This window comes from Centruroides vittatus, unplaced genomic scaffold (genome assembly GCF_030686945.1).
Source record: "Centruroides vittatus isolate TY-2023 unplaced genomic scaffold, ASM3068694v2 contig_1078, whole genome shotgun sequence".
NCBI classification, from domain to species: domain Eukaryota; kingdom Metazoa; phylum Arthropoda; class Arachnida; order Scorpiones; family Buthidae; genus Centruroides; species Centruroides vittatus.
The window spans coordinates 875,951-900,818 of NW_027120693.1; the positions used below are offsets into that span (position 1 = coordinate 875,951).

General features: G+C 33.7%; 2 protein-coding genes and 1 pseudogene across 5 annotated transcripts; 1 reads left to right on the forward strand and 2 right to left on the reverse strand.

The window, feature by feature from the left end:
* Positions 1-417: 417 nt before the first annotated feature.
* On the reverse strand, positions 418-1,128 carry LOC136974066 (glutathione S-transferase Mu 2 pseudogene; annotated as a pseudogene).
* On the forward strand, positions 1,075-10,353 carry LOC136974072 (EEF1A lysine methyltransferase 1). 4 transcript variants are annotated; one of them, XM_067268867.1, is made up of 5 exons: positions 1,075-1,155; positions 5,000-5,128; positions 6,623-6,705; positions 7,967-8,250; positions 9,962-10,353. In XM_067268867.1, exons 2-5 carry the CDS (start codon positions 5,081-5,083, stop codon positions 10,087-10,089), a joined length of 543 nt encoding a protein of 180 aa, XP_067124968.1. In that variant the 5' UTR covers positions 1,075-1,155; positions 5,000-5,080; the 3' UTR covers positions 10,090-10,353. The 4 variants fall into 4 exon arrangements, with proteins under 4 accessions (XP_067124968.1, XP_067124951.1, XP_067124960.1 ...); XM_067268850.1 differs by lacking the exon at positions 1,075-1,155 and adding an exon at positions 1,780-1,857 and having other exon boundaries at positions 5,004-5,128; XM_067268859.1 differs by lacking the exon at positions 1,075-1,155 and adding an exon at positions 1,799-1,899.
* Positions 10,089-23,255, reverse strand: LOC136974091 (mitochondrial pyruvate carrier 2-like). Its single transcript, XM_067268890.1, has 5 exons — positions 23,055-23,255; positions 22,657-22,697; positions 17,968-18,052; positions 12,935-13,046; positions 10,089-10,264 (listed from the first exon to the last, which is right to left on the reverse strand). Exons 1-5 carry the CDS (start codon positions 23,137-23,139, stop codon positions 10,222-10,224), a joined length of 366 nt encoding a protein of 121 aa, XP_067124991.1. The 5' UTR covers positions 23,140-23,255; the 3' UTR covers positions 10,089-10,221.
* Positions 23,256-24,868: the final 1,613 nt, after the last annotated feature.

Below are 24,868 nucleotides of genomic sequence, written 5' to 3' on the forward strand. Positions count from 1 at the left end.
TTTCGGTGGTTAAAGGTCGAGGGGTACGGCCGGATGGCCGAGCGGTAAAGGTTAGCAGCCTCCCGCCCTGGGGGACCCGGGATCGAATCCGGACGGGTCGAATAATCCCCAGGAATTTTTCGGGGGTGGTCCGTCCGGATATGTCGGTCCCCATCCCTCACCACCCGGTCGCCCCATTGTGGGCCTGGCCGAACCCATAATGGGCTTGCTATAACAGGCCCTCTTAGTGCCCACAGGGTGGAAAGAGTTAAATAAAAAAAAAAAAAAGGTCGAGGGGTGAGGAGATTATGGGGCTCGGTTAAGTATTTTCAAAATAAAACTTCGTTTCTTATTTGTTACTTTAACGCAAGATTTTAATCATTTCATCGTACTTAAGTGTGATTAGCATGTGATATAAACTTAAAACTTACTCCATAATTATCAAATATTCAAAAATTTATTCATTATTTAAAAATATTATAATATACAATGTTTTTATTTACTACCGAAAGAAGCTAAAGGTCCAACTATGGGCCACTTGACGTAATTCTTAGATTTCATGTATTTGGATACACCCGGAAGACTTTCGAATCGTTTGAGGTATTCCTTCAAATTAAAAAAAGCTTCCAAACAATCTTCCTTCAACAGACGATGGAAATCCAGAACATCGTACAAAAGGAAATCGACGTAAGTCAGTTTATTACCAATCATCCATTCTTTGTTATCCAGATATTTGGAGAATAGTTTCAGTTGATCCGGAAGATTTTTCAGGTATTCCTCTTTCCTTTCTTCGAATTTAAAACATATCAAATTAAAGAAATGGGTGCGAAGATCTAGCGCTTGCTGTTCTACCATATCCTGCATCAGTACTTCGCGCTCGCTCCTGACGACTAGCCCGTGTTTCTTTCCCAAATATCTAAGAATTGCGGTACTCTGAGTTAATCTGACTTCGCCGTCGATGTAATATGGCAAATTCGGAAAATCCAGGTCCAAACTGAACTTCTCTCGTAGCCATTCCGATCGATCGTATCCGGGTGGAGGGCCAAAATGGTACCTCTTGTCTTCGAATTCCGTTCCCGTGTAATGTAACAAGTAACGGATCGATTCGGCCAATCCTCGAAGATTCCAATAACCCACTACTGGAGCCATGATGCTACTAGGAGGGAACGATGCGAAGTGAGTTACAAAGTTAATTATCTTTCAATTTAAATAGGATTGCAGTCAGTAGATGGCAGCAGAAACACTTATGGATCTAAGTATTTTGTCCAATTAAGTCTTTTGCCATTTTATAATAATTAAAAATATAGAAATGTTTTATAAGAAAATCTCGTAACAGATGGAGCCACACACAAATTTATTTATTATTATTAATAATATAAAATATTAACATTACATAGAAAGTTGTTTGTGCTCGGTGTCCATTCTGCCCTTCTCGAATTTATTTGCCATATTTTTCGACAATTTTCATCACTCGGAAAGTGAAAAAATCTTTAATCATATAGTGAAGTCCGTAAGACACGACGGAGCCCGACGCATCAATCCCCGAAAAATGTTTCAGTCTACCGAAAAAGGTATCAGTATAGAGAATATTTTATATTCGATATTATGAATTAATTGAAGATTAATTTTTAAAAAATAGTCACGAAGTATACTGGAGACATATTTAAAAATGGCGGAGGCACAATCTGCGTAGTTAAATATATTATTTCCAAAATAATGTTTTGATAGTAATAGTAAAAAACGTATTAATAATTTATTATTTTTTTAAAAAAAATTTACCGTATTATTAATTTAATAAATTTTTTAAAATTATTTTTTACTCGAAGCGTGTTTATGAATAATTACAATCGATTGGATTAAAGATGGCCGCCTCCATAAGTACGGTTGTGTTATGTTGCTTTTGAATCGGCATTATCAATGGTAAGTTACGCAAAAATTATTATAAGGTCTCGATTCTGTTACTTTAATTTAAACGAATTTGAATTTAGACAATATTTAAAGTCGGGAATTTTATTTTTATTTAAATGAACATAATTGTTAAGGTGATGATCGTAGTTGCGTGGGGGCGCGTCGCGTCCATACACGCGCGCTCCTCAGCGATTTCGGAAGTTTCGGTTTTATTATCTTTTTTCCTCCGTTTTATTTTGTAATATTTTGTTTTTCGTACACCGCTACAATCATTAAGTAAATACCGGCAGTGGAAAAAGATTCAGTTTTACCGCGGCTTCGGTAATTAAATGCGAAGGCGACACGCAACATCCGGCGCACGCGCTTCCGTCATGGCGGACAACAGAAATTATTGACTCGTTTTTCTTTTATAATTAATTTATTTTTGAAACTGCAGTAAAAGTTGTAATTTTTCCTTATTTAACCGTGCAAATTGCGTATACCTTTATGAGATAATCGTTTTATAGTAAAAATCCCCTGAGGCAATGGCTCATAAATATTAATCACTGCAATTACGATAAGCAGAAACTGGAAACTAAGCAGGGAAAAAAGTTGTTCTGGTTCTATCAGCTTATAAAAAAAAACCTTAATAGCTTCTCTAAGCATTAGCATTTTTATATTCTCAATGTACATAAATTTTATATAAAATGGGAGTTTTATTACGTCCAGTCAACATAAAATTACTTTTCCTTCAATTTTAACAGTTAAAAGCAAAGATTTAGAATGGAAACTCTGCCTTTAAGTTGTCTACATTTTAAGTTAACACAAATTTAGTCTCTATACCTTCACTCACGAGAGTATGATGAAACTGTATTGAAGTCGACTTAGCTCCGTAGGCTCTTTCCTGCCAAAAATTATTTTTAAAGATGCCGGAAAACCGAAAAGGACTCTAATATACACGTAAATTAATAGAATGAATGGCCGTGCACTCACTCATTTGCAGCGGTTCGTTCCGGCAACTTTTTCCGCCGGACTGGACCTTTTTGGGCAACGTCTGCCATTTTTTCTTGGAGACGGACTACTAAAGTAACTTCTTACAGGATGTGTAATGCACTTTTTAGGTTGAGGTGCTTTAGCCTTTTGCCCTTCTTGCTCTGAGGGAACAAAATTAAGTTATAGTAGAGTGAACTCCTCTCACTTTTTGTGCGTGTAATTTGAAAATGTACACAAAAGTAGTTTGTAGTCTTCTTAACGTATCCTCCCCGTAATTTGGGAAAGGTCAGGAAGTCAGTAGAAAGGATGACTTTACTTGTATTCTTGTGGTGCAAAAACCTACTAAGAAAATTCAAAGACAAATGCAAAAATAATTTGGAGTCTTTTTATTATCTTTCTCGAAAGAGACCGAACTGTACAGACTCTTCCTCGACTTCACCGGGGTATGAAAAGACCACGCTAAGACTGCCGAATCGTCTTTGAAGGCAGAAAAAGATGATTTCAGAGTCTCCTTGTATATTTGGATGTACATTTTAAAGACTTTGTTTTTTATCATTATGCAATTTTTAAAAGATCTGGATGCAGAGAAGAATCTTAGTGTTTTTATATAATTTTGGATGGGAAACTGTAAAGAGGGATCGACTTTGTTAATGTTTAAGGAAGTTTGCGCAGCACGGAAAGGACATTTTTTGAAATTATCTAGAATTTTCTCATAAATAATTTGCTTTCCTGTGAGCTTATCATACAAATAAGTAGAAATTTTCAATTGTCTATTCGACATTTTTCATTGTGTTTCATTGTAATACAATTCAAAGTTTTAAAAAATGATTCTCAATTTATTGCACTTTTACTCATTTTTTTGTGCTTGCCTCACTCAAAACATCAGACTACATTCTTTGTAACTTAGATAATTCTGTTCCGAGTTAGGTTGGCCTGTAAGTATATACTAATGGATTACGTGGCTACTGCCAGCCTTGTAATCTGTAGTATATAAAATCGTAAAATGCGAGCAATGAAAACATACCGTTTTCTAAAAATTCAAAAAACAAATTATTAAAAAGGACTACACAATTGTTTAAAGATCCTAAAATAATGTATATCATGTAATAATATGTAGCAATGTACAATTTTAAAAAATAGGCAAATTAATACCAAAAAATAAATTAATACAAATTTTAAAGCATAGTTGATCTATAGACTTGAATTTGTTGACACAAAGCACTAGCACAGCGTAAAGCTATGCGGTAAATCGTAGTTTCTCCCATTTATCATTACGGGTTGTCCATCCCTTAATAGTGAACTAGGTTCATCCATAATTGGATAGCAAACAGAAACAAAATGGGATATTGCAGCCCCAAATTGACTAAGGAAAACCACGAAGAGTCCATATTGGATTCTACATTACTACATATTATTCCATTAATGTCCCTTGCAGTGTCGTGACCATCTGTGGGAAGTGGGAATTGTGTTCATAGGTATATTATTATATGTGCAAAATTTATGTTCTTACATTTATTATTTAGTGTGTGATATATATACTTAAAATAACTTTCTGAAGCTTTGCAAATATTTTTAACGTACCACGAATGTTTTTGGTCCACCTTAGGATCTTCTTTAGGTGTAGTAGAATTAGAAGGAAATTTTTTTGGTACGATTCCATTCTATTCCATTTCCGGATTATAAAAGGCAACCATGATCCAGCAAACTCATCATATACACCAACTTGGGAATTTGGAGGCATTAGAAATTTTTAAAGCGGAACGTCAAGGCCTTTCAGTCAATTTTAAAGACTAAAAACAACTCTTGGAAGTGGCATTCTATGTATGACTCAATGTTATAGCTGCTGACTCAGGCACACATTGTTAGCAATTTAAAAGGAAATTAGAACACGTCGGAAATGGAACAGAATGGAATCGCACCATAAAACATTTTCTCTAATAGAACTACACCTGAAGAAGGTCCTAATGTGGACAAAAAAATGTTTGTGGTATGTTAAAAATATTTGCAAAGCTTCATGAGGTTAGTGTGCTATATATATTTGTCAAAGCTTTGTTTATAAAATGGATTTTATATTTTAAAGTATTTGCTGATCATCATAAGTTCTTAGCGTAATAATTTTTTTCATATATATTCTTTTTAGGAAGATGACGACGACATTCCGCAGCTTTCGGCAGAGACTCTACGAGCGTTGTACGAATTTTACGAAGAGAGAACTTCAAAAATGACCGAAGAGATGAAGTGGGAGAAGAAAGAAATCGAAGAAGATTGGGTATAAATTTGTTATTTTCTGAAGGCATATCAAAATGATTTAATTTGTAATTAAACACAAGGGATGAGTCAAAATGACATAAACAACTTTGACATTTTATTTCAAATCAACTACACCATTTCCATGACATTATATAAATAAAAGCACAAATATCATTTTAAGTTTCTAATAGTATATTAGTCCTTCAATAAATTTCTGTGTGCGCGCGCAAGGGTTACATTTAAACATAAACATATTAATCAAAATTGTGCCACACTTTCTCCACAGCCATATTTTTGTCAGTCTTAATGATTTCAAGAATTAAGAGGACACGTCACACAAACAAAATAATGGGCAGACGAGAGGGTATGAACATTGAATCTTTCACAAAACCTCACCTAAAGCATGGTATGAGGTAGCCAATGAAGTAAAGTTGCTGATGTCATTTTGAAAACGTAATTATCTTTAGACTTGGTTAATCGCATTTAAGAAAACTAGTCTGTGGCTAATGAATTTGCTTTCTGGTCAAAGGTTTGGTCACTGAACATTCACTAACAATTAACTGGATGGAAGAAAATGTGAAAAGTATTTCTTCTCGCATAATTAAACACTTGCGTCTATTACCGCATGCAATAAACCTTCTTTTGGTGGTTGGAGGTTAACATTCGATTAACTACGGAGTTTTCTACTTTTCTTACTTAACTCGTTACATTATGCATATTGTCACCTGAAATGTTCCAGTATATTCAATTCTAGATCTACAAAGTCACTCGATCCGAGGATTCGTAAACAGTTCGAGAAGTCTTCGGGAGGATCGTCGCTTAAGGAACAGAGATTCGAAGTATCTTGAGGATAGTTAAATTTAGCTATTGTAAATATGGAAGTGTTCTAAGGCAAGTTCCACACGAATTTATTAAACATTTTCTATGGTATCCACTCTAAAGGACTGGTGTAACCATCCAGCAGAGCATAGTTTACTCTGCTTTGGTCTCAACAGTGATTAAACCTATGCATAGATTGCCAACAGTCAGTCCAAATGCTTCATACATTGTTGTAACTTGTCACAATGGAAAAAATTGTTTTTAATTAATGCCAACGAAGTCGTCATTATTTCTCCGAAGACACAAAGCATAAAGGTATAAAATTGGGTATTTTTTAAAATTTGTGTAAGAATGAGTAAAATATAAATTTCTAACAGACAAATATTGATTTTGGAAGAAATTCTATCTGTACTAAGGTTCTTCTACAGTTTATATACAATGACAGATTTTGTTGAAGTATGCAAAGTTTGGTTAATTAATTATAATAATTTGATTTAATTTAATTTAGATTAAAAAAAAATACAGCTGTTACTTTATCGTTAATTAATAATGAAGTTGCCGTCTTTTTAATTTTTTATTTAGAATTGAATTTCTTTGGCTGTCATAAATCATAAATTCGGAAAATGAAAATAAATACTGAAACTAAGTTATTTAAATATTTGTAAAAATTTTTGTTAATTTCTGATCTTTTCAGCAACTCAGCCAGTTTTGGTATGATGAGACGACGGCCGAAATTCTGGCAAAAGAAGCCATCGCATTGGCAGGAGACAATGGCAAGTTAGTCACCCAACAAATTGTAGATTTATTTTATATAGTTTAACTCCATACATGAAACAAAGGATGAATATTTTTGATTAGGATCTTTATCTTACAGTATTTATGATATAATTATTGAAGATGAGTTTTTAGTCTTCAATTTAAATCTAATTCAATAATTAATTTAGTATACAACGGTATACTAAATAAATAAATTAAATGTCTGATTAATCTGTTAATGTAATTGAATTGAGTGACAATTCTGATTTTCCTTTCCGGCAAATTTTATAACGTCTGAATTATTGCACAGAAAACTGCCGTAAAGCGTATTCCGACTACTCCACAAAGATACTACATACACAATATTCACAAATATATAATTCTGCAACACTAGAATAATATAGACTTGAATGTTTATTGGCTGCAGTAGTGGCCATTCTAACATTTTGAGAATATGCTGTCAGAATTTTAGGACCCATAATGTTGTGAAGAAACTTTTCGATCACTCTACATCAAAAATTATCTTATCATCAAAGATAGACGATGAATTCAAATTGCCATTTTTGGAAAAATGATGGGCCGATATGGTAATTTTGCATCTGTTTTATAAAGGCTCTGTTATGTCTGCAAGTGACGTTAATTAGATAAATTGTTTTACAAACAATACAAATCTATAAGTATAATCCAGGTTGTCTAAATTGTAAATTAGACTAATTACTCTTATAAATTTCATGATTGAAAAAGGCACCACATAAACGCCATTTTTGCAATTGCCTTCACTAGAAAAAGAATTATGAGTGACTTATTAGGAATCTCCACATTCTTCAGTAACATCATTTTATAGTAAACTATTTGAATTTTAAATAAAATTTTTTATCTTAGAATGTATTATACAAGGTTATTAAAATGTTAAAGATCATAATGACATCAAAATATCGAAGAAAGTTATATGCTTAGATATTGTCGATAGGAAAAATACAGAAATCGCAACAATAAACAACAACAATCGTAAGCGATAGATACACTTGAATCGGAGCCATTAAGCATCTTTGAGGCCTCTGGCCGATTTCTTTAGAGCCATTATATGCATACGAAACAAAAATATTAGTGACAAACAACTGGACAAAGCATTCGAGGCAAATTTCTCGGCTTTGACTGGGTCTATCCTTGCATGTCTATCCAGTCCTCAAGTTCAAAAAATATTGAATATTTAGCAAATTAGTTAGTATTCTATGATGATAAATGAGTGTGTAAAATTTTACTTGAATTTTTGTATTTTCAGAATTGCGTGTATCTCTTGCCCGACCGTGTACAAAAAATTACGTTCATTGAACGATGGTAAACTACAGTTACAGTTACGTCTCCTGGAATACGACAAAAGATTTGGCACGTACGGAGACGATTTTCTTTTCTACGATTACAAGAGTCCCCTAGACCTGGACAGACTACTGGAGACCGCCTTTGACGTGGTGCTGGCAGATCCGCCATACCTGTCCGAAGAGTGCCTGAGTAACATGGCCGAAACGATTAAATTTCTTGCTAAAGACAAGATCATTCTTTGCACGGGTAAGCATAAAATGTTATAGTTTTAGATTATTCTATTATTAGATTAATACAAATCAGTATTTGATATATTTGACATATTTGACACACAAGCCACCATCATTTAATAAGACAATCCAGTTTTAGATATCGAATGAAATGGTAATGGTAGAACAGTAATGTACAAAAATTTGTCTTGGATTCGATTATAATTGTAATACAAGAGATTGTCTGTGGAAAATTTTTAATAGCCTTCAAAAATTGTCTATTCCAGGGGTTCTCAAAGTGGGCGATACCACCCCCTGTGGGCGGTGAGTAAATCTAGAAGGGCGCTGGTGGCAGGGTACTGAACGGTGACCAAAGGCAAAAGTTGGGGTCACTGATGGGTTAGGGGGCGTTGGGTATAACTTTATGGAACAAAGGGGGTGGTGGATCGAAAAAGTTTGGGAACCAATGGTCTATTTTAAAATCCTCTTTTCCTATAAATGTTTGTAATGATTTCTTTGTTCGACACAGCATCACACTTTTTCTACCAACCTGAAATGAAAGGATGACGGACACTATAAAAAATGCAAAGCTTTTATGGAAGAGTTTCTCAACTTTTACTGTTTATAACACTTTCATTTATATGACCTCTGCTTCAAAAAGGTTAATTTCTAAGAAATAGTTTATGTAACTATATAAATTTTCAATTGAAAATGTGTTGTAAACATGAATATAATACAATTTTACTATTATCTGATCAAGACTGATTCATGTTCTGTGATGCTCCTTTTTCACTGAGTGACTTTTTTTTCTCTGGACTACTCTGGCTATTTGCCACTCCAATTGCCAGACAGATATAATTTTCACAAACTGTAAATTTTGGGACAGGCAGTGTGACCTCTGCTTTCAGAATCAACAGAAATCAGTAATGTTTGAGATTTATTATAGAATGCTTTAAATAATGATTTGACATTACTTTTGACTTTGTATGACGAATAACAAATTAATTGAAAAGTGCATGCTTTCCATATTTCTAATGAAAGACTATACTAAAATAGTATACAATATTCTTAGAGCAAATAAATACATTAGAAAATTGCCTTCATTTGCTAGCAAACATGTACCAGTGGACAATCTCAAGACGAAAGGAGGACCACAAAAAAATTCTTGAAATATAATAGACCCTGTTTTACATTTATTCATTTTGTTTATCAAAAATATTATGCTGTAGATTTTAAAACTGTCAAAGGGTACATATTGCCAATACGATTTGGTTTGATGGTATGTACTGTACATAGTTATGGAATTTTTCAAGTATGCAGATATGATTTAGAAAACAGTATGAAGGAATTAGTTACTATGTCATACAAGTTAATAATAATAATATTGCATTAAATAAATTATGCTAATGAATTAATTATTAATAGAACAAGTTTGTATTATTAGTGAGGTTGAGGCTAAAGTTTTAAACACGAAAATGTGTGTGTCGAACATTCGGTGGCACTTTCCTGTAAACCTAGAAGTTTGACAACGGCATTTGGAAAGTCAGTGGAATCATGCTCGACATTCCAAATGCCATTGCCAAACTTCTAGGCTTACAGGAAAGTGGCGCCGAACGTTCGACGTACACGTTTTCGCATTAATAATTAAAACTTTGGCCACAACCTCGCTATTATGTTGACAAGTTCTTTTTTTTTTTTGCCCTCCTCATGTTTAAAATCTAAACACCAATTTTTCATTGTTATTCCAGGTGCAGTTATGGAAGAACTAGCTCATAAATTACTGGGAGTGAAGAAGTGTTCACTGAAAATAAACCACAAAAAAAATTTAGGAAACAAATTTAATTGTTATGTAAATTACGAACCTTCCTTCGCATGAAAATTTGAACTTCAACATTTATTAAGTGAAATCATTTTTTCTCCTTTTATACAAATCTTTAAATTAAAATAACAACAATATTCTCTCTACAGAATTGACTAAAAATGTTCGTCACTACACAAAGTTTGAGCTTTACTTTTCTACTACGGCTGCTGTAGATAAACTTCGTCTGTAACTGCAAATGAAATTGATTATTAATAAAATGAAAATACATAATTTTATTTTGAAATCTAAATAAAACATTTGTAATCTTTACTCATAAAATAGTTATTTTTTCTTCGAACAAACAATTTTTATCAATTTGCCTCAAATTTCCACCGAATTCAAATCTGAAAATAATACCATAACAAAACTGGTGTCCCATCTCACAAGGCTTCTCGATCATTGACATGTGATAAAAAATATTTTGATAGCCTACAACAGATGTTCAATAATATTGTTAGTGTATTGTTCCCAAGGATAAATCTACACATGTGTAAATTTTTACTAATGTTACTGAAAATACTTTCTCAAAGATTTTATTTTAATTCATCCAACTTTAAAATTTAATTAACATGAAGTCAAATAAGAGTGTGCGACTAAATCTGAGTTATTAAACTCGGATTTAGTCGCACACACGTATTTGACTACATGTTAATTAAATTTTAAAGTTGGATGATATAAAAGAGTGGAAAATGTTCTATATAATGTTTAACACACAACTAAAACACGTCCAATTTTTTCCTGTAAAAATCTACAGCATTGTGTATGGATTGTTATTGTCCAAGTGATTACATACCAAGTATAAGCATAAAACATATTCATTATTTAGAGAGATAAAGTAGCTTGTCCATTATTTATAATTGCGGATTAAGTTATGAAGAGTAAATTTTAGAAAATTAATATTAAAAAAATCCAGGACAAAAGTACAATTTAATTGTTTTATCATCAAACATTCCATTGAGATATCCTGAAAATAATAGAATAGAAGAAATGATATCTCTGTGGTTTGCATGTTTTCACACAGTTTGGGAACACTGAAATAAAGGTGCACTCCGCCAAGTGACAAAGTTCTTTTCTGCCTCACTATGTATAACTTGTTAAAATTAACACAGAGAAGAATACCAAAATAAAGGTCCACTCTGTCGGGTGACACTTCTTCCTTCCTCGTCTCGGGAAGACAAAAAAGCATTTCCATAATTTTTTTTGCTCTTTCATTATACAGAATAATGAAACAAAATATAATTGCAGAATATACAAGGGGGGACCCGAAAGAACAAATTCTCTTCTGGATGGTGGGCTCCTTCTAGAACAAGATTCCTGACCAGGTGAGTGTTCAATGAATCCATTTGCATCAGTTTACCAGATGACATTGTAGTAAGAGGATATGTTTTGCAGATCTTTTCACACATTTTCCCATCTGTTTCTTTAATGTGGGATGGATTATGTATTTGGAATTTGTTCCTCGGGGTCAAACAACTAACCAAAATTTTTATCTAGAAGTTTTGAGAATGTTGCATCAAGATTTGTGGAAAGAATGTGTCAAGTCTTGGCAAACAGATGTTGAATTTTCTACCATTACAATGCTCTTGCCCATACTGCACTGAATGTTTGGCAGTTTTTGGTCAAGAATGGTATGACCCCATGCTTTACCCAATCCTGTCCTGTACAACGTTTGTCTGTTCGTCCGAGGAAACAAATAAAGTTTCCCTTTTTTCAATGTGGAAGAGTGAAACAAACGGCATCAAAATTTATGACGCCACAAACTTTTGAGCAGCGGCAAAATATGTCTCAATAAATGCATTATTTATGCCGACATTGGGCACACTTCTTGGACTTACTGTTCTAGACATAATGTAAAGCAATACTAATTGCTGTTGAAGTTATCCAAACCCATTCCAAAATTCTAATTGCTGATTCAAAAGGATGCACGACAGCAGGCTTTCTCTGTGAATTATTCCCAGATAGTTTTGACAACCTGTATAGATGGTAAGAAAGTAGACAATCTCAAATCTACTCCAAAGCAGAGAGCAACAAGAAATTTACAAACTGGCCTTAAGGAAAAAGTGATTAACTGCAAAGACACCAATTGGTTATTGTATACACAGTGCAATACAAAATGGTTAAGAATTTTTAAATTAGAACTCCATTTTAAAATATGTATTGAAGTGCAACAGAGATTTAAACTTGTGTTATTAATTAGTCCTGTGTTTATTGTAATCCCCACAAATGTCATTACATTTCCTGCCGATAACACTAAACAGTTTGAAATGTGTTCCAAATCGATGTGGACTTTATGTTTTTACCCTAAAAATAAACATTTCACGTTGTCGTACGGTAGCGCACTCTACCAATTTTGGATGACAAATGCACTATAAGCCATGTTAGCTTCAGTTTTGTTCCCTATTTGACCCTATTTCTGGATTGCAATGACTTAATTTCATGGCAAAGTACCGATTCAAGCTTGATTTATGATCAGATTACAAATCCTTATGGAATTATACAGAGAATACTTTATTGGTTATCCGAAGGGTTCCTTATAGTTAAACAGAATCGTAAAAACTAAGACAAGTGTTTAATTTTCAATCGATCGAGCATTTTTCATCCAAAAAGAATGCTCTAAATACTGGTGTCTGCATCAAGAATTCGAAAAACATTAAATGTATTTCAGAATCTTCTCAAATATCTTTTTAATCATGATTTACACATTACAGTATATTATCTGCAGAAGTAAATATTACAAGAAGCTAATTCATCGAAACAAATTGCGACGTACGCTTGCATATTTGCAATCGATTGTTTAAATTCTCTATTTTCTCTATTAAATTAATAATAATAATAATAATAATAATAATAAATAACTCACTCGAATATTCTGTATAATTGGTATAGTCCAGTCAGAGCAACAAAGACATTTACACTAAACAAACTCCAATTCTTGGGAATAATGACCATCGAATATCTCGACCAGATTAGTCCTGTGGAAACAAATTACGTCAAGTTATTCGATTACATATATTTGTTTTCTGTATTCAGATATAATTATTATATAATACAAACAATGTTCTGATCATTAAAGTGTCTGTTAATTTACAACTACAGCTTTAGTAATAAAATTAATTAAAAACTAGAATTACAAAGTTATGATGTTTACATTTTGCACAAACTTGAACAGGACAATTAAGATTTTTAATATCTATAAGTGCAGGGCATCTAAAAAGTTACTGAGCAGTAGGAAACGTTCGGATAAAGTTTTGACGAAAACAAAATTTTACGTACAATATTAAAGTTTCTCCCGCAGCAGATGCCGGAAACAGAATTGAGGGCCTACCTGGGAAGTTTCTGCAACACTGCCCGTTTTGTAGAATTTGGCAATCAAATTTCACACTGCATTATGGCGAGGTACTCGTGCGACTGGAAATTGCCGGGAGAATCTTTGTTGCAATACATCCCCAATTAAATACAGAACACACTCCACCAGGAATATTTGTTGCTCGATCGTCGATGTCATTATCACTTGGCCAAAATGGACCTGCACTCTCGCTAAAATTTGAATGGGCTCAGAACATCTGCGAGCAAACAGCAATGCCAACTACAGCAAAGTGGAAACATAGAACATACAACAATTGGTTGTTGTATGCAATATCCTCACAGTAATTTAGACACCCTTTATTTCACTTTTCCAACTGCTATATATATATATATATATAGGAGGATATATATATATAGGAGGGAAAGTAAAGTATGGCAATTGGTCAAAAAATGACCCCACCCAAGATTTTTGTTTTTGAACTTGGGAAACTTAAAATGCCAAAAAGCTTGTGGGTTTTTCTGTATATTTGTTCTTTCACTTTAAAAGTTGATATTTTGATAACTTTAAATTTTTCTCTTCTTAGAAGAATTATGTTAAATCAATTTAAGTTTATATTAAACCTTTAAATTTTATTCCACGTGAACAGATTCCTAGTTACTGCACCAAATAAATGTATCTATAAAATTAGGCGTACGTCGTCGTACTCTTACATATTTTTAAAAATTTGAAACGACCATCACGCGGCCCATATCTGGTACGAAACTGTCACTTTTTTTAACCTTTAAAATAATATTTGGTTAACGAGCATTTTCTCGAGTGACGAAGAGATTCGGGAACGCGACGTACTCACTCTGATAACAATTAAACTTTTATATGGCCCATTTTTGAAAGACAGTAGAAAATTGGGTCAAATTTATTGGAATTTTGTCAAAAAATATGAACTATGCTTGAAATTTTTTGGTAAATATGTGTCCTATGACTTAAACTGCAGACTGAAATACAAGCTGAACAAAATCAGTCTTCTGCCTTTCAAATTTTTGTTTTCATGCACTTCAAAAGATTCTGGAAGTTTTTGATCATAAATTGGCAGAGCTTGTCCCAAATTCTTTTGTAACATTCTGCGATGGAACTCTCCTCCCAGCCTCCGTCACACCCTTTCTGCTTTAACCGTTGGTATGGTTTCGGTGGGGCACGTTAGGCATATTGTTTTTGCAACAAATGTACCATAACTGTCTCAGAGCTTAGTGGGATGTTGCCATCTGCCCAAAACACAATCTCCGTTTGAATCTATGAATAATTATAAACTAACTGGTGCTTGGATTCTTAAATACCACTTTTTAACAAAAGCAAAACTTGAATGGTTTCATAGTTTCTATTTAATAATGTGGATTAGGATAGTTTTTTTTATTAATTTGTACGTGTGTATGTACAGACTTTTATAATTTTGTATATATAATAAATCAACTTCTGTATTCCGACAGCCAAAAGGAACCATAATACAGTAATACCCTGAGTTACATAACTGCAAATTTACGTAAGTTGCATGTCACGTAAAAAATCTGAGTAGAGTAACATGTAATTTTACAAAGAATTATTCTATTTCAAACATTCATTCGTTCACAACACATATATAAAGGATAAACATTAATGAATGAGACAAGAAGATTATTCTCTTCCATTCATCATAACAAATCATTGCCTATTATTGAAAATATATTAAAACAGAAAATCAGAAATTTAACCAGACAGAAGGAATCTGCAGGTTTTTTTTACAGCTATTCCAAGAGGCAGTAGACAAAACACATTTGAACACAGACGGGAGACGACACTCGGACAGTTATTCCATCGACCGGCATACGTTGCATAATTCTAGAGTAATAATTACAGTAATTTAAAATGGTAGCATTCTTTTTGGAGGACTGCATATAATGCACATAATGCTAATCTTTATTTGGGAAAATATAGAATCGATATCAAAAATTCAACTTAACAAAGTAAAAATTACATTACGAATATTAGTCGTATCTTCCTTTCTCGCCACATCCAATCACCTGGAATAACCATTCTCCACTGCAGAGATGACCTTTCTTTGTAGGCTACAACTCTGCACAAATATGTAAAACAGTCTAAAATGTCCACAGGTGACATCCCAACACAATTAAAATTATAACATTTTTTTTGTAAAAAAAGGATGGCGGAAATTACAATTTAACAAAGTAAAAATTACATCACAAGAGTCGTAGCCTACAAAGAAAGGTCATCTCTGCAGCGGAGAATGGTTGTTCCAGGTGATTGGACATGGCGAGAAAAGAAGATACGACTAGTATTCCTAATGTAATTTTTACTTTTGTTAAATTGTAAAAAAGAGCTGGCGGAAATTACAATCAAAACTTCAATTTTGTATTGGGATAGTTCTATAAACTCATAAAAATCACAAATTATCTGTGTTCTAAATATGATCTGTTTGCATTTAGAACACAGATAAGAAAGATCATTAAAAGTATTGAATCTTACTTAACAGTTGATACATGTAAAAAAATTCTATATAACTGCCATATAGCCAAAAGTAAAATGTTTTTTTCTTTTTTTGGGAATCACATCCAAATATTTACTTAGTAAATTGCAAATTACGTTTGACAGATATAAGTGCTTAATTTTACGTTTAATATACAATAGAATCTCTCTCAAATTCAAAATAACACAGGTTAATACAGTTCACTTATTGTAAGGTCTACACTGCTTTTTCATAAATTTATACAAAAACCATTATTCTGATGTTTGTGGTAGAATACGTATATACTGTGGGAAATGTCACCCTCCACATCTTAACAGTCGCAACGAACCCCAGGTGGTAAGAGTTATCACTTCCTGGAACAGGACCAAACTCACCCTGTGGGACCTTTCGGACAGTCAGTTGGTCTGTGTTAGCCGCGCCGTCGAGTCGTGTAACTGTTACGCAAGCAGAAAATAAACTTAGTTTTTGTTACGACTCGGCTCATTCGTTTTAATTGCGTGCAGTGACGAGAAGCAAGTAATAGCAGTAAAAGACTACATTGGTGACCCGAACGTGATTCGAACACGCAACCTTCTGATACAATATGTTAAATTAACCTTTTATATTAAGACTTGTTTTGGTTCTCTAGATTGGCAGTTTATCTTCAAAGTTTTTTGTGTTTCTACTGTTTGTCTTTGTTGTATTGTCTGTACAAGAGAGCTAAGAAGAGTCATCGCTACCTTACGAACAGTAGCATCTGTAAGGACCCAGACGAGGTCCGAAATCGCAAAAATGCAGAATTCTGTTGTGAAAAAGATAATGATAAATTATATATGAGAGAGAAAGAAAAAAAACTCTTGATCAAAAATAACGTAACAAAAAATGTAAACAACGAGTCTCGGGACGACATCAACGCATGTTAAACGACCTATTAATGTTCAATCCAAAGGTAGAACTCTGACACATGCACTCATAAAGAGGTATAAGTTTGACACAAGTATTCAAAGAAAAAATTTGAACTTAGGAAAACAATTTCAGAAAAAGGAAAAAATTGGAGAGATAGAAAAATATCGCGTGATCGTTAGAATTCCAAAATGACATCAATTGCAAACAACGGATTAAATTATGAGTGCAGGTGTTGTGGTTCTATCAACAATCTTGGAGCATAGTCGACAAAGGGTGTCAAATAGACACCTCGAATCGGACCTTTCCCGCGACCCGACATGATCTCGTTTTGCGCTTGAAAACAAAGGGGAGACCAATCGGGAAACGAGGAAAGGGACGAGGGATCAATCCGCAAAGTGGATAATACACGACAAAAACATATAAAAACTGGGACTTCAAGGTCAAAAGGAGTTTTTTCGGAATGATGGACATGCCTCTTGTGGATTAAGACTGTGTGTAGTGTCGTCGCCCTGAACATCTAAGTGTAGCACTGCTCTTCTCCATCGTCCAACAGCCCTTCTCGTCTGCCCAGGACTGGATAGATCAACCAGCCGAACTCTCACGCTTCTGAAGATCGTTGAGATTTGGAACAATCTAACCATGTAAGCATGCATTCGTCCAAATAAACGGTTTTCCGCATGTAAACACTTGTCATCATTTGCCTCCTTCGCAACCGCCAACATACACGGGTTTCCTTAAGCTCATCCTGACGCAGGATTAATTGTATCCCCCCTTAAAGTCGGCGAATCTTACACATCAGTTAGCTACTTACATTTCTTTTTGATCATTTTGACCCTTTTCTTCCACTTTTTTCAGCTTTAGATAGCATTTTCTTTCCTTCCACCCCCTCGGTTCATATACTATATATTGTGCTTTTTGAAATGGCTATATATTTGAAATATTTCACATCCAAATTTCTAGTATAAAAATTTTCAATGATTTTTCTATGTTCATGATCTTAGGCTTTCCTTTTCTAAAAATCAAATGACTTTTGAAAAAGAAGGAAAGGAATAAAAAAGAAAACAAGCAACTCATACACAACAGAAAAATCTGCACTTTTTGCATGTGCAAAAAAAAGAGAGTTATTCCAAATTTTGAGCTTACACATCTATAGATTAAACATATATTAAACCTATACAGTTATTACCTGTGGCAGCCAGAGCGGTAGACTGTGACGGACTCAACTTCTCGGCCGGTCTAGCCAAATCTCCAATGCCAGCAATGACCAATGCCTATTTTAAAAACAAAAATCGCTCATAAGTTGCAATTCAGTTCAATAAAAATTAATGATTACTAAACAAAAAGTACAAATATATATATATATATATATATATATATATATATGTGTGTGCCTAAATATACATTTGTCCATATTTAGTTTTGTCCGGTACCTGGAACAGGGATGGCAAACCTCCAAGTCCGTGTGCTATATATCAATCACAATTATCTTTAAAAAATGTTTGTGTATACCAAAGTTTAAGACTCACAACAACAATATTTAAAGAAATAAAATGAATATGCTTTAATTATAATAAATATAAAGAAGCTGATTGAAAAAACACGTGAATAAACCAAAACTGTATGATACATTATGTGCCAGATGATTTCTCCAGATATGCCACAGGTTTGCCACCCCTAACCTAGAATCTTCCTTTTATAAACTTATTCTGATCAAGAGAACATTGTAAAAAGTAAAATGCTTTTTCTTCTTTCTTTTTTTGGGAACCAAACCCAAATATTTACTTAGTAAATTGCAAATTACATTCAACAGATATAAGTGCTTAATTTTAGGTTTAAGATACAACAATAGTACAATAGTAATAATGAAAGTTAGCAATGTGTTGCCTAGGCCTCATGCAACCTAAAGCTGTCGACCTGAAGACAAAGGTGGTTATGGCATCAACTACCATACCAGGATCAAATCTGGACAAGCAACTCTAGAAATTTTCTGTGGGTGGTGGGTTTCAGATATGTCAAGCCCCGTCCGTGCCGCTCAGTCACCCCATTGTGGGCCTGGTCGAACCTACGACAGACACGGACAAAAGACCCTCTTAATACCACAAGGTAGAAAGAGTAAAAAGTCATTATTGAGTAGAAAATGTGTAAAAATTAGAAAAGCCATAAAAGTGAAGTTATTCAATAAAAAGTTGTTCATAGACTCACTTAAATTTTATGCATTACAAAAGCTACGGAGCTTCAAAATTGCTCTTAAGGAAGTTAACGAGATTCAAATTTAACAAATACATATTTTATTGCTATTCTAAAAGAAATTTTTTGCGTCAAACACTTCGATTTTACATTGTAGATATAGTACAATGTTTGTACTGACATCATCTTCGTTACACCCTGACGAAATTGTGCCGAACATTGAAAACTTATTAATGAAAGTTAGCCATAAGCAAAAGGAATTCTTCAGGTAAACAGGTGAAACATAATCTTCAACATAAAGAACAACAGAATACTAGTGAGGGACCAAACAGTTAAGGGCATCGATGACAATCTGGACTGGCTCCGTAATAACTGGATAACACTAATTGAAGTGGAGGAAAGTAGAACAGTTGTCCTACTGAAGACTGCTACATATATTATGGGTCTCAAAGTGTACACTGAATTGACTGAATGCCAGTAGGTCAACGATGATTACTAGCAAAGGGTGTAGAGAAAAGTCACCAAATTATCATGTACAATGTTGGCCAAAGTGTTACATCTAAAGCACACTATTATTCATGCCCCCGACACACTGCAGCTGCTGAAACACACAAACAGGCAAACAACTCTGACCTTTACCATCAAGAAGCAAATATATAAAATACTAGCAGAGCACTTAAAGGGATATAAATATTCTATCAAAAATCCACAAGAGGTATTAGCCCAATTAAATGAAATCACTTTGACAAATGACGAACATCTCACTATTCGTTTCCACGTACTCATCTATTAAAATAGAGCCTAGTTTCTGTTCTCTACATGACTTTATTTCAGATTGTTCCTGCAGTGCAATCATACCAACAACAAATCTGATTTTGATCATACACTATACTACAAATCCTTTACATTTAATAAACATACTTGTAAAGACAAGGCATTCCTGTGGGAAGCACAATCTCAGGGAACTTATGTGAATTAATAATTAGGGAACTAGAATGCAAAAAACTCTAGAAATTTTTACTGGATATTATACTTTACAATCGTTATGTAGATGACATCCTAATTACATGGCAATTATTTATATGGTTCAGCCACTCAATGTGAATTAGTAGCTCAACATATCCACATCAACTCACTTATGAAAAGACGAGTTGATCTGCAGCATTCTTTCCAAATCCTTTTTGTCATGTATCCCACCCAGATGCTTTTTCTTATCACCCAGCCGATAAACTTCACGTGAAGTGTATATTAGTGATTGACCAATTATCATATCAATACCGGAATTGACCAGTATTATGCAACTGATAATCAAATATCCAATCATCAGTTTTTTAAACTAATATCCAATATTTCTTATATTATAGGGATGGCTAAATTCATTTTATATAATAGCTCATTTTGCTGATATTTTACATTTTTAATATTCTCACATAAAATACTAATTATTAAAAATAAAAAACCTTGATAATTCCAGCAAAAAATATTTAATAAAAACGTTTTCGACTGTTTTAAACAGCCTTATTCAAACAGCCCCTTTTTTGCTGGAATTATCAAGGTTTTTTGTTTTTAATAGTTATTTTCCAGTAGCTATTTTTGTTTATTGCAAAATACTAATTAGTCTTCCTCAACACTTCTTTTAGCAAAGGAAATGAGCACCAAACTGTGTGGCTCACCAACAGATACGACGACGAATATTTTTAAGGGACGAGATGGCTTTGATTATTAAACTAAACAATTGCCAAATTATATCAGACTGTATTACTACTACTACTACTACTACTACTACTATTAATTAAATACTTTACTTAAAGAAGGTAGAGAGCTGTCTGACCTTTATATTAGACTTTTGCCCTAAAGAAACGGAAGGAAGAAATTAGAGAAGAGAAGAAGTTAGGTGGAAGAGGAAGTAAGAAAGATAGGAAAGTGTGAAGAATAAGAGTATTAATTAAATAATAAGTAATTTGGCACTAGAGCCAGGCTTTAGGTGTCATCTTTTGCTAATAATTAAATTAATATTTTAATAATTAATTTAGAAGATTGTGGAAGAAAAGAATTGGCCTGAAGCGGGACTCGAACCCGCAATTCCCACTTACTGTGAATTTTGATTATTGACTCAGAGTTTTGGTTTGTATTAAGAAAGCAAAACAGAGCTTTAAAGAAAAAGGCAAAAATAGAAAATCTATTACTTTTGCTATTACTATCTTAGCAAATTAAAAATTTAAATATAATAAATAAACCTTTAGACTTTAAAACATTGAAGACTAAAAACAAATAAGCAATTATTTATTGTGACATCATCACAAAGCCAGGCCGAAATTTTTAATATACAGGTAGACCTCCTACAACATGGTAGATACGTTCCTTGAAAATACCGCGTTATAGAAGACACCAACTTAATACAAAAACTGGGATTCGGTTCTAAAAATTGAAAAACTGTCTTTTATGGTGTAACATTTTCATCATTTTTTAAATTTATGTACATAAAAAACTTAAATAAAATTCAACATCATATAAAAACTAAAAAGATTATGATTTCAAGTCAAAATCAAAAAGAAACATAATGTTATGCTCAAATTCAGTCCTCGTCGTCACTTATTATAGTTGTTTGAGAATGTTTGACTGGCCTTATTTCGGCAAGATCTGAGCTTGTTTCATCAAGTTCCACTGCATTTATGTGATCTGTTGAAATTTTTCTGTTATGTGAAAAATAATTCGTTTCTAAATACTCTAAACAGTGTTGTAAAAGTACCACGTTGTAAGAAAATGTTTGCGTTGGAGCGAAAACGCATTGTAAAGGTACCATATTGTAGAAGGCCTACCTGTATTTAATTTAAAATATATGTTCTCCACCTCAAATTAGTAGTGGCTTGCCCCCTACATCATACTTTTCCTTTAAAAGTAGAGTCATGCCAGTCATCTATCTAACACCTTTCGGGGGAAAATTTTTTAATTGACTTTCAGTTTGCATCAGAAGTTCATATATTGATCAGACCCTGATCAAAAGTTAATCAGGGTCTCCTGCTCCTAAGGTTTTCATATCCGCTCTCAATTTTCATCTATCTAACTCTGTTCTCGAGATTAAGGAAAGACAATGGACGGCCAACAGTGAGAATTTATAGGTCTACAATTTTTTCAAATTGAAGCCCAAAAATTTGATGTCTTCACACACCCATTACAACCACAGAAACAAGATTAACACGACCAGAGTCAACCTTTCAACCCTTTATTTATTCAGCTTATTTAAAATCTCACACAAGGCAGGTTGCCATTTGAAAATTGCACGCAATTTTTAAACGGCAACCTGTATCTGTATCGCATTAACTGTCATTGTTATAAAGCAATGATTCTCAACCTTTTTTTCATCACAGTACACTTTTAATCATTTAAAAATTTAGCGGCACACAACGGTTACTTCGGTAAGTACCGCAGGACAACCGGTGACATCAAAACCGACACAGTTCGTTATTTCGGTCACATTTTCTAAACACTTTGGTAACTACCGGCAGTTACCAGTAACACTGGTTACAATTTCTAAACACTCCCTAGGAAGTTAGAGCTAACTGAACTACTTGTCTGAAGTGGGTATTCGCAGTGACGGCACACTAAAGTGCCATGGCACAGTGGTTAAGAATCATTGTTATAAAGCCTGGAAAGAGTACAGTAAGAATTTTTTTTTTTTTTTGCTTACCCATTTAAAAGCAGGAGCCCAAAAGAAAACGGTTTTTGGACCTATAATACGATAGAAAATAATTAAATGTGCTTAAATACAGAGTAAACAGTACTCCAAGCACTACCATCACTTCGACGCCATGTTTGAGACGACGACGAGCTTCTGATATATCGCATCTCTTTACATACTTGACTACATTTTTGTGCAAGTCACTTACCCTCAACGATTATATTAAAGTAAAATCTATATTTTGAATAGGTAAGCAGAGATAATGGAATAGCGCACCGGCATAAAAGTACAATTGCATGCAATGGTGCTTGCAATTCAAACATGGCGTCCAAATGATGGTAGCGCACATGGCGACATCTTTTGCTGAAAAAAAAATTTAAACAAGTCACATGACCAAAATATCTTGCCTGCAGGATGATTCCAGAGAGGAACCAATTTCTTGGGAACATGTGGGTCCACTTTCCCTATTATAACGCGATATATTGCAGACATTTTGTTACGTAATTTATGTGCTAAAATGCGTAAGCATCTAAATATACAAACAGCGTAACCGACTTTCCCTAATATTGACCTTGCCTCGCAGCTGATTATAAATACTTTACTCCCCCTCGTGGAAAATTTTATCAATTATAAATATTTTTTGAAAATTATTTTACTTATATTCTTAAGTATTTTTACAAATTTATAATTTCTTAAAAATAAAAATAATTAATAATCAAAATTTAAATATATAAAATAAAAGGGGGAAAAACCATTCGCTTTTGACTCCCGCTTTACTAGTAAAAAGTTTATTAGAACTGTACAAACTACTGTATTTTAGTATCATATTTTTAACTGTCTGTTAGGTGTTCCTCTCAATCACCTGGGGATTTTTCCCGTGCTTTGTTTGCTGAACTCCTCCATGTTCTGCAGCAGAGAAGGCTTGTGCTGTTTTTTCTGTATTTGTTCCTTTATTAAGTAGTTATTTAGTAGACCAATATATCGTTGTATATTCTTTCTTCATGTTTAACATATAAAATCTCAACTTATGATTTTGTATTTATGTGAAATAGAGAGGCTCGCTTTACGACGGTTTTCAGAAACCAAGTCGTAAAAGCAAGAATTAATTATACTTTACGATAAAAATTTTATTTTAGAAAACTCTGGATTTGCAATATGAGAGAATCTATAACAGAGATTTTCTTCTGTTCTCCATCATCTTTGATGAATCGACGAGGTTGGTGCGGACGGAGGAGATAACGTTTAACATCTAGGAAGCGTAGAGTCATGGCGCATTATCCTGCGGACAAAAGGCAATTTCCTGGAGTCATGATCAACAGGGGCTCCAAACCAATCGTTTATTGGCAAGCGCCAAATCCGACAGAGGGCGCTCAAAATGGCTGCCGAAACAGGTAAGAAGCCGACAGTAAAGTGGCTAGAAAATATAGTGTCGAAAGCGCTATATCCCTCCGTTTGGTCCTGCGTCGAGTTAGTGACGTCACAGAAAAAGTGGCGCTGATGTCAATCGTAGCGCTACTTTCGCTTTGTTTACATAGCATCCTTTCATACAACAACATTGAAAGCGATTAAATTTGTGTTTTTAAAGTAAATATATTCATAGGAAATGTTAATCAAATAATGGCTAAACAAGAACCAAACACCCGAAAATCAAAATCAGGTACGTGTTTTGTTCCATTGTGTAAAACAGGGTACCGATCCTGCAAGGAGAAAAAATCTCTTTTCTTGGCACCAAAAGACGACAATCGTCGAAAAGATTGGGAAAAATTAATCAGACGCAGTGACTTAACTTTGGAGCCCTGGCATAGGGTTTGTGAATTACACTTTGAGGAACATTTTATAATCAGAAATTGGAAACATATTGTGAATGGTGGAGAAGTTATTATCCCCCGTGATGTTCCAATACTGTCTGTTGATGCAGTTCCTACTAAGTTTGAAGGTTACCCAAAGTACTATAGTAATGTTTCACTGCCAGGGAAAAGATCAAACAGAAATTTAAGTAATAATACAAACAAGAAGAAGAAGGTCAACCCTGTCTTCTCTCTTCAGAGGAACTAGATATCCAGCCAGAATTATCCTCAGCATCTTCCTCATTTTCATCTCTTCAGCTTAAAGATTTTGAAAAATTAAAAGTGCCAGATTTCTGGATAAGGTGCCCTTTAAAAAATGAATCTAATTTAATTGTGTCTGCAGAAAACAAGCTAAAGTTAGAGGATAATCATGC

Bases quoted from the DNA above. Each gene is read 5' to 3' on its own strand.
- LOC136974072 (XM_067268850.1), top strand. The intron at 6,706-7,966 runs GTTAGTCACCCA...TTGTATTTTCAG, and splicing joins TTGGCAGGAGACAATGGCAA to AATTGCGTGTATCTCTTGCC. The intron at 8,251-9,961 runs GTAAGCATAAAA...TTGTTATTCCAG, and splicing joins CAAGATCATTCTTTGCACGG to GTGCAGTTATGGAAGAACTA.
- LOC136974091 (XM_067268890.1), bottom strand. From the start codon at position 23,139: ATGTCTGCAATATATCGCGTTATAATAGGGAAAGTGGACCCACATGTT. The intron at 22,698-23,054 runs GCAAGATATTTT...ATCGTATTATAG, and splicing joins TCTCTGGAATCATCCTGCAG to GTCCAAAAACCGTTTTCTTT. The intron at 13,047-17,967 runs GTAATAACTGTA...TTGTTTCCACAG, and splicing joins TACCGCTCTGGCTGCCACAG to GACTAATCTGGTCGAGATAT.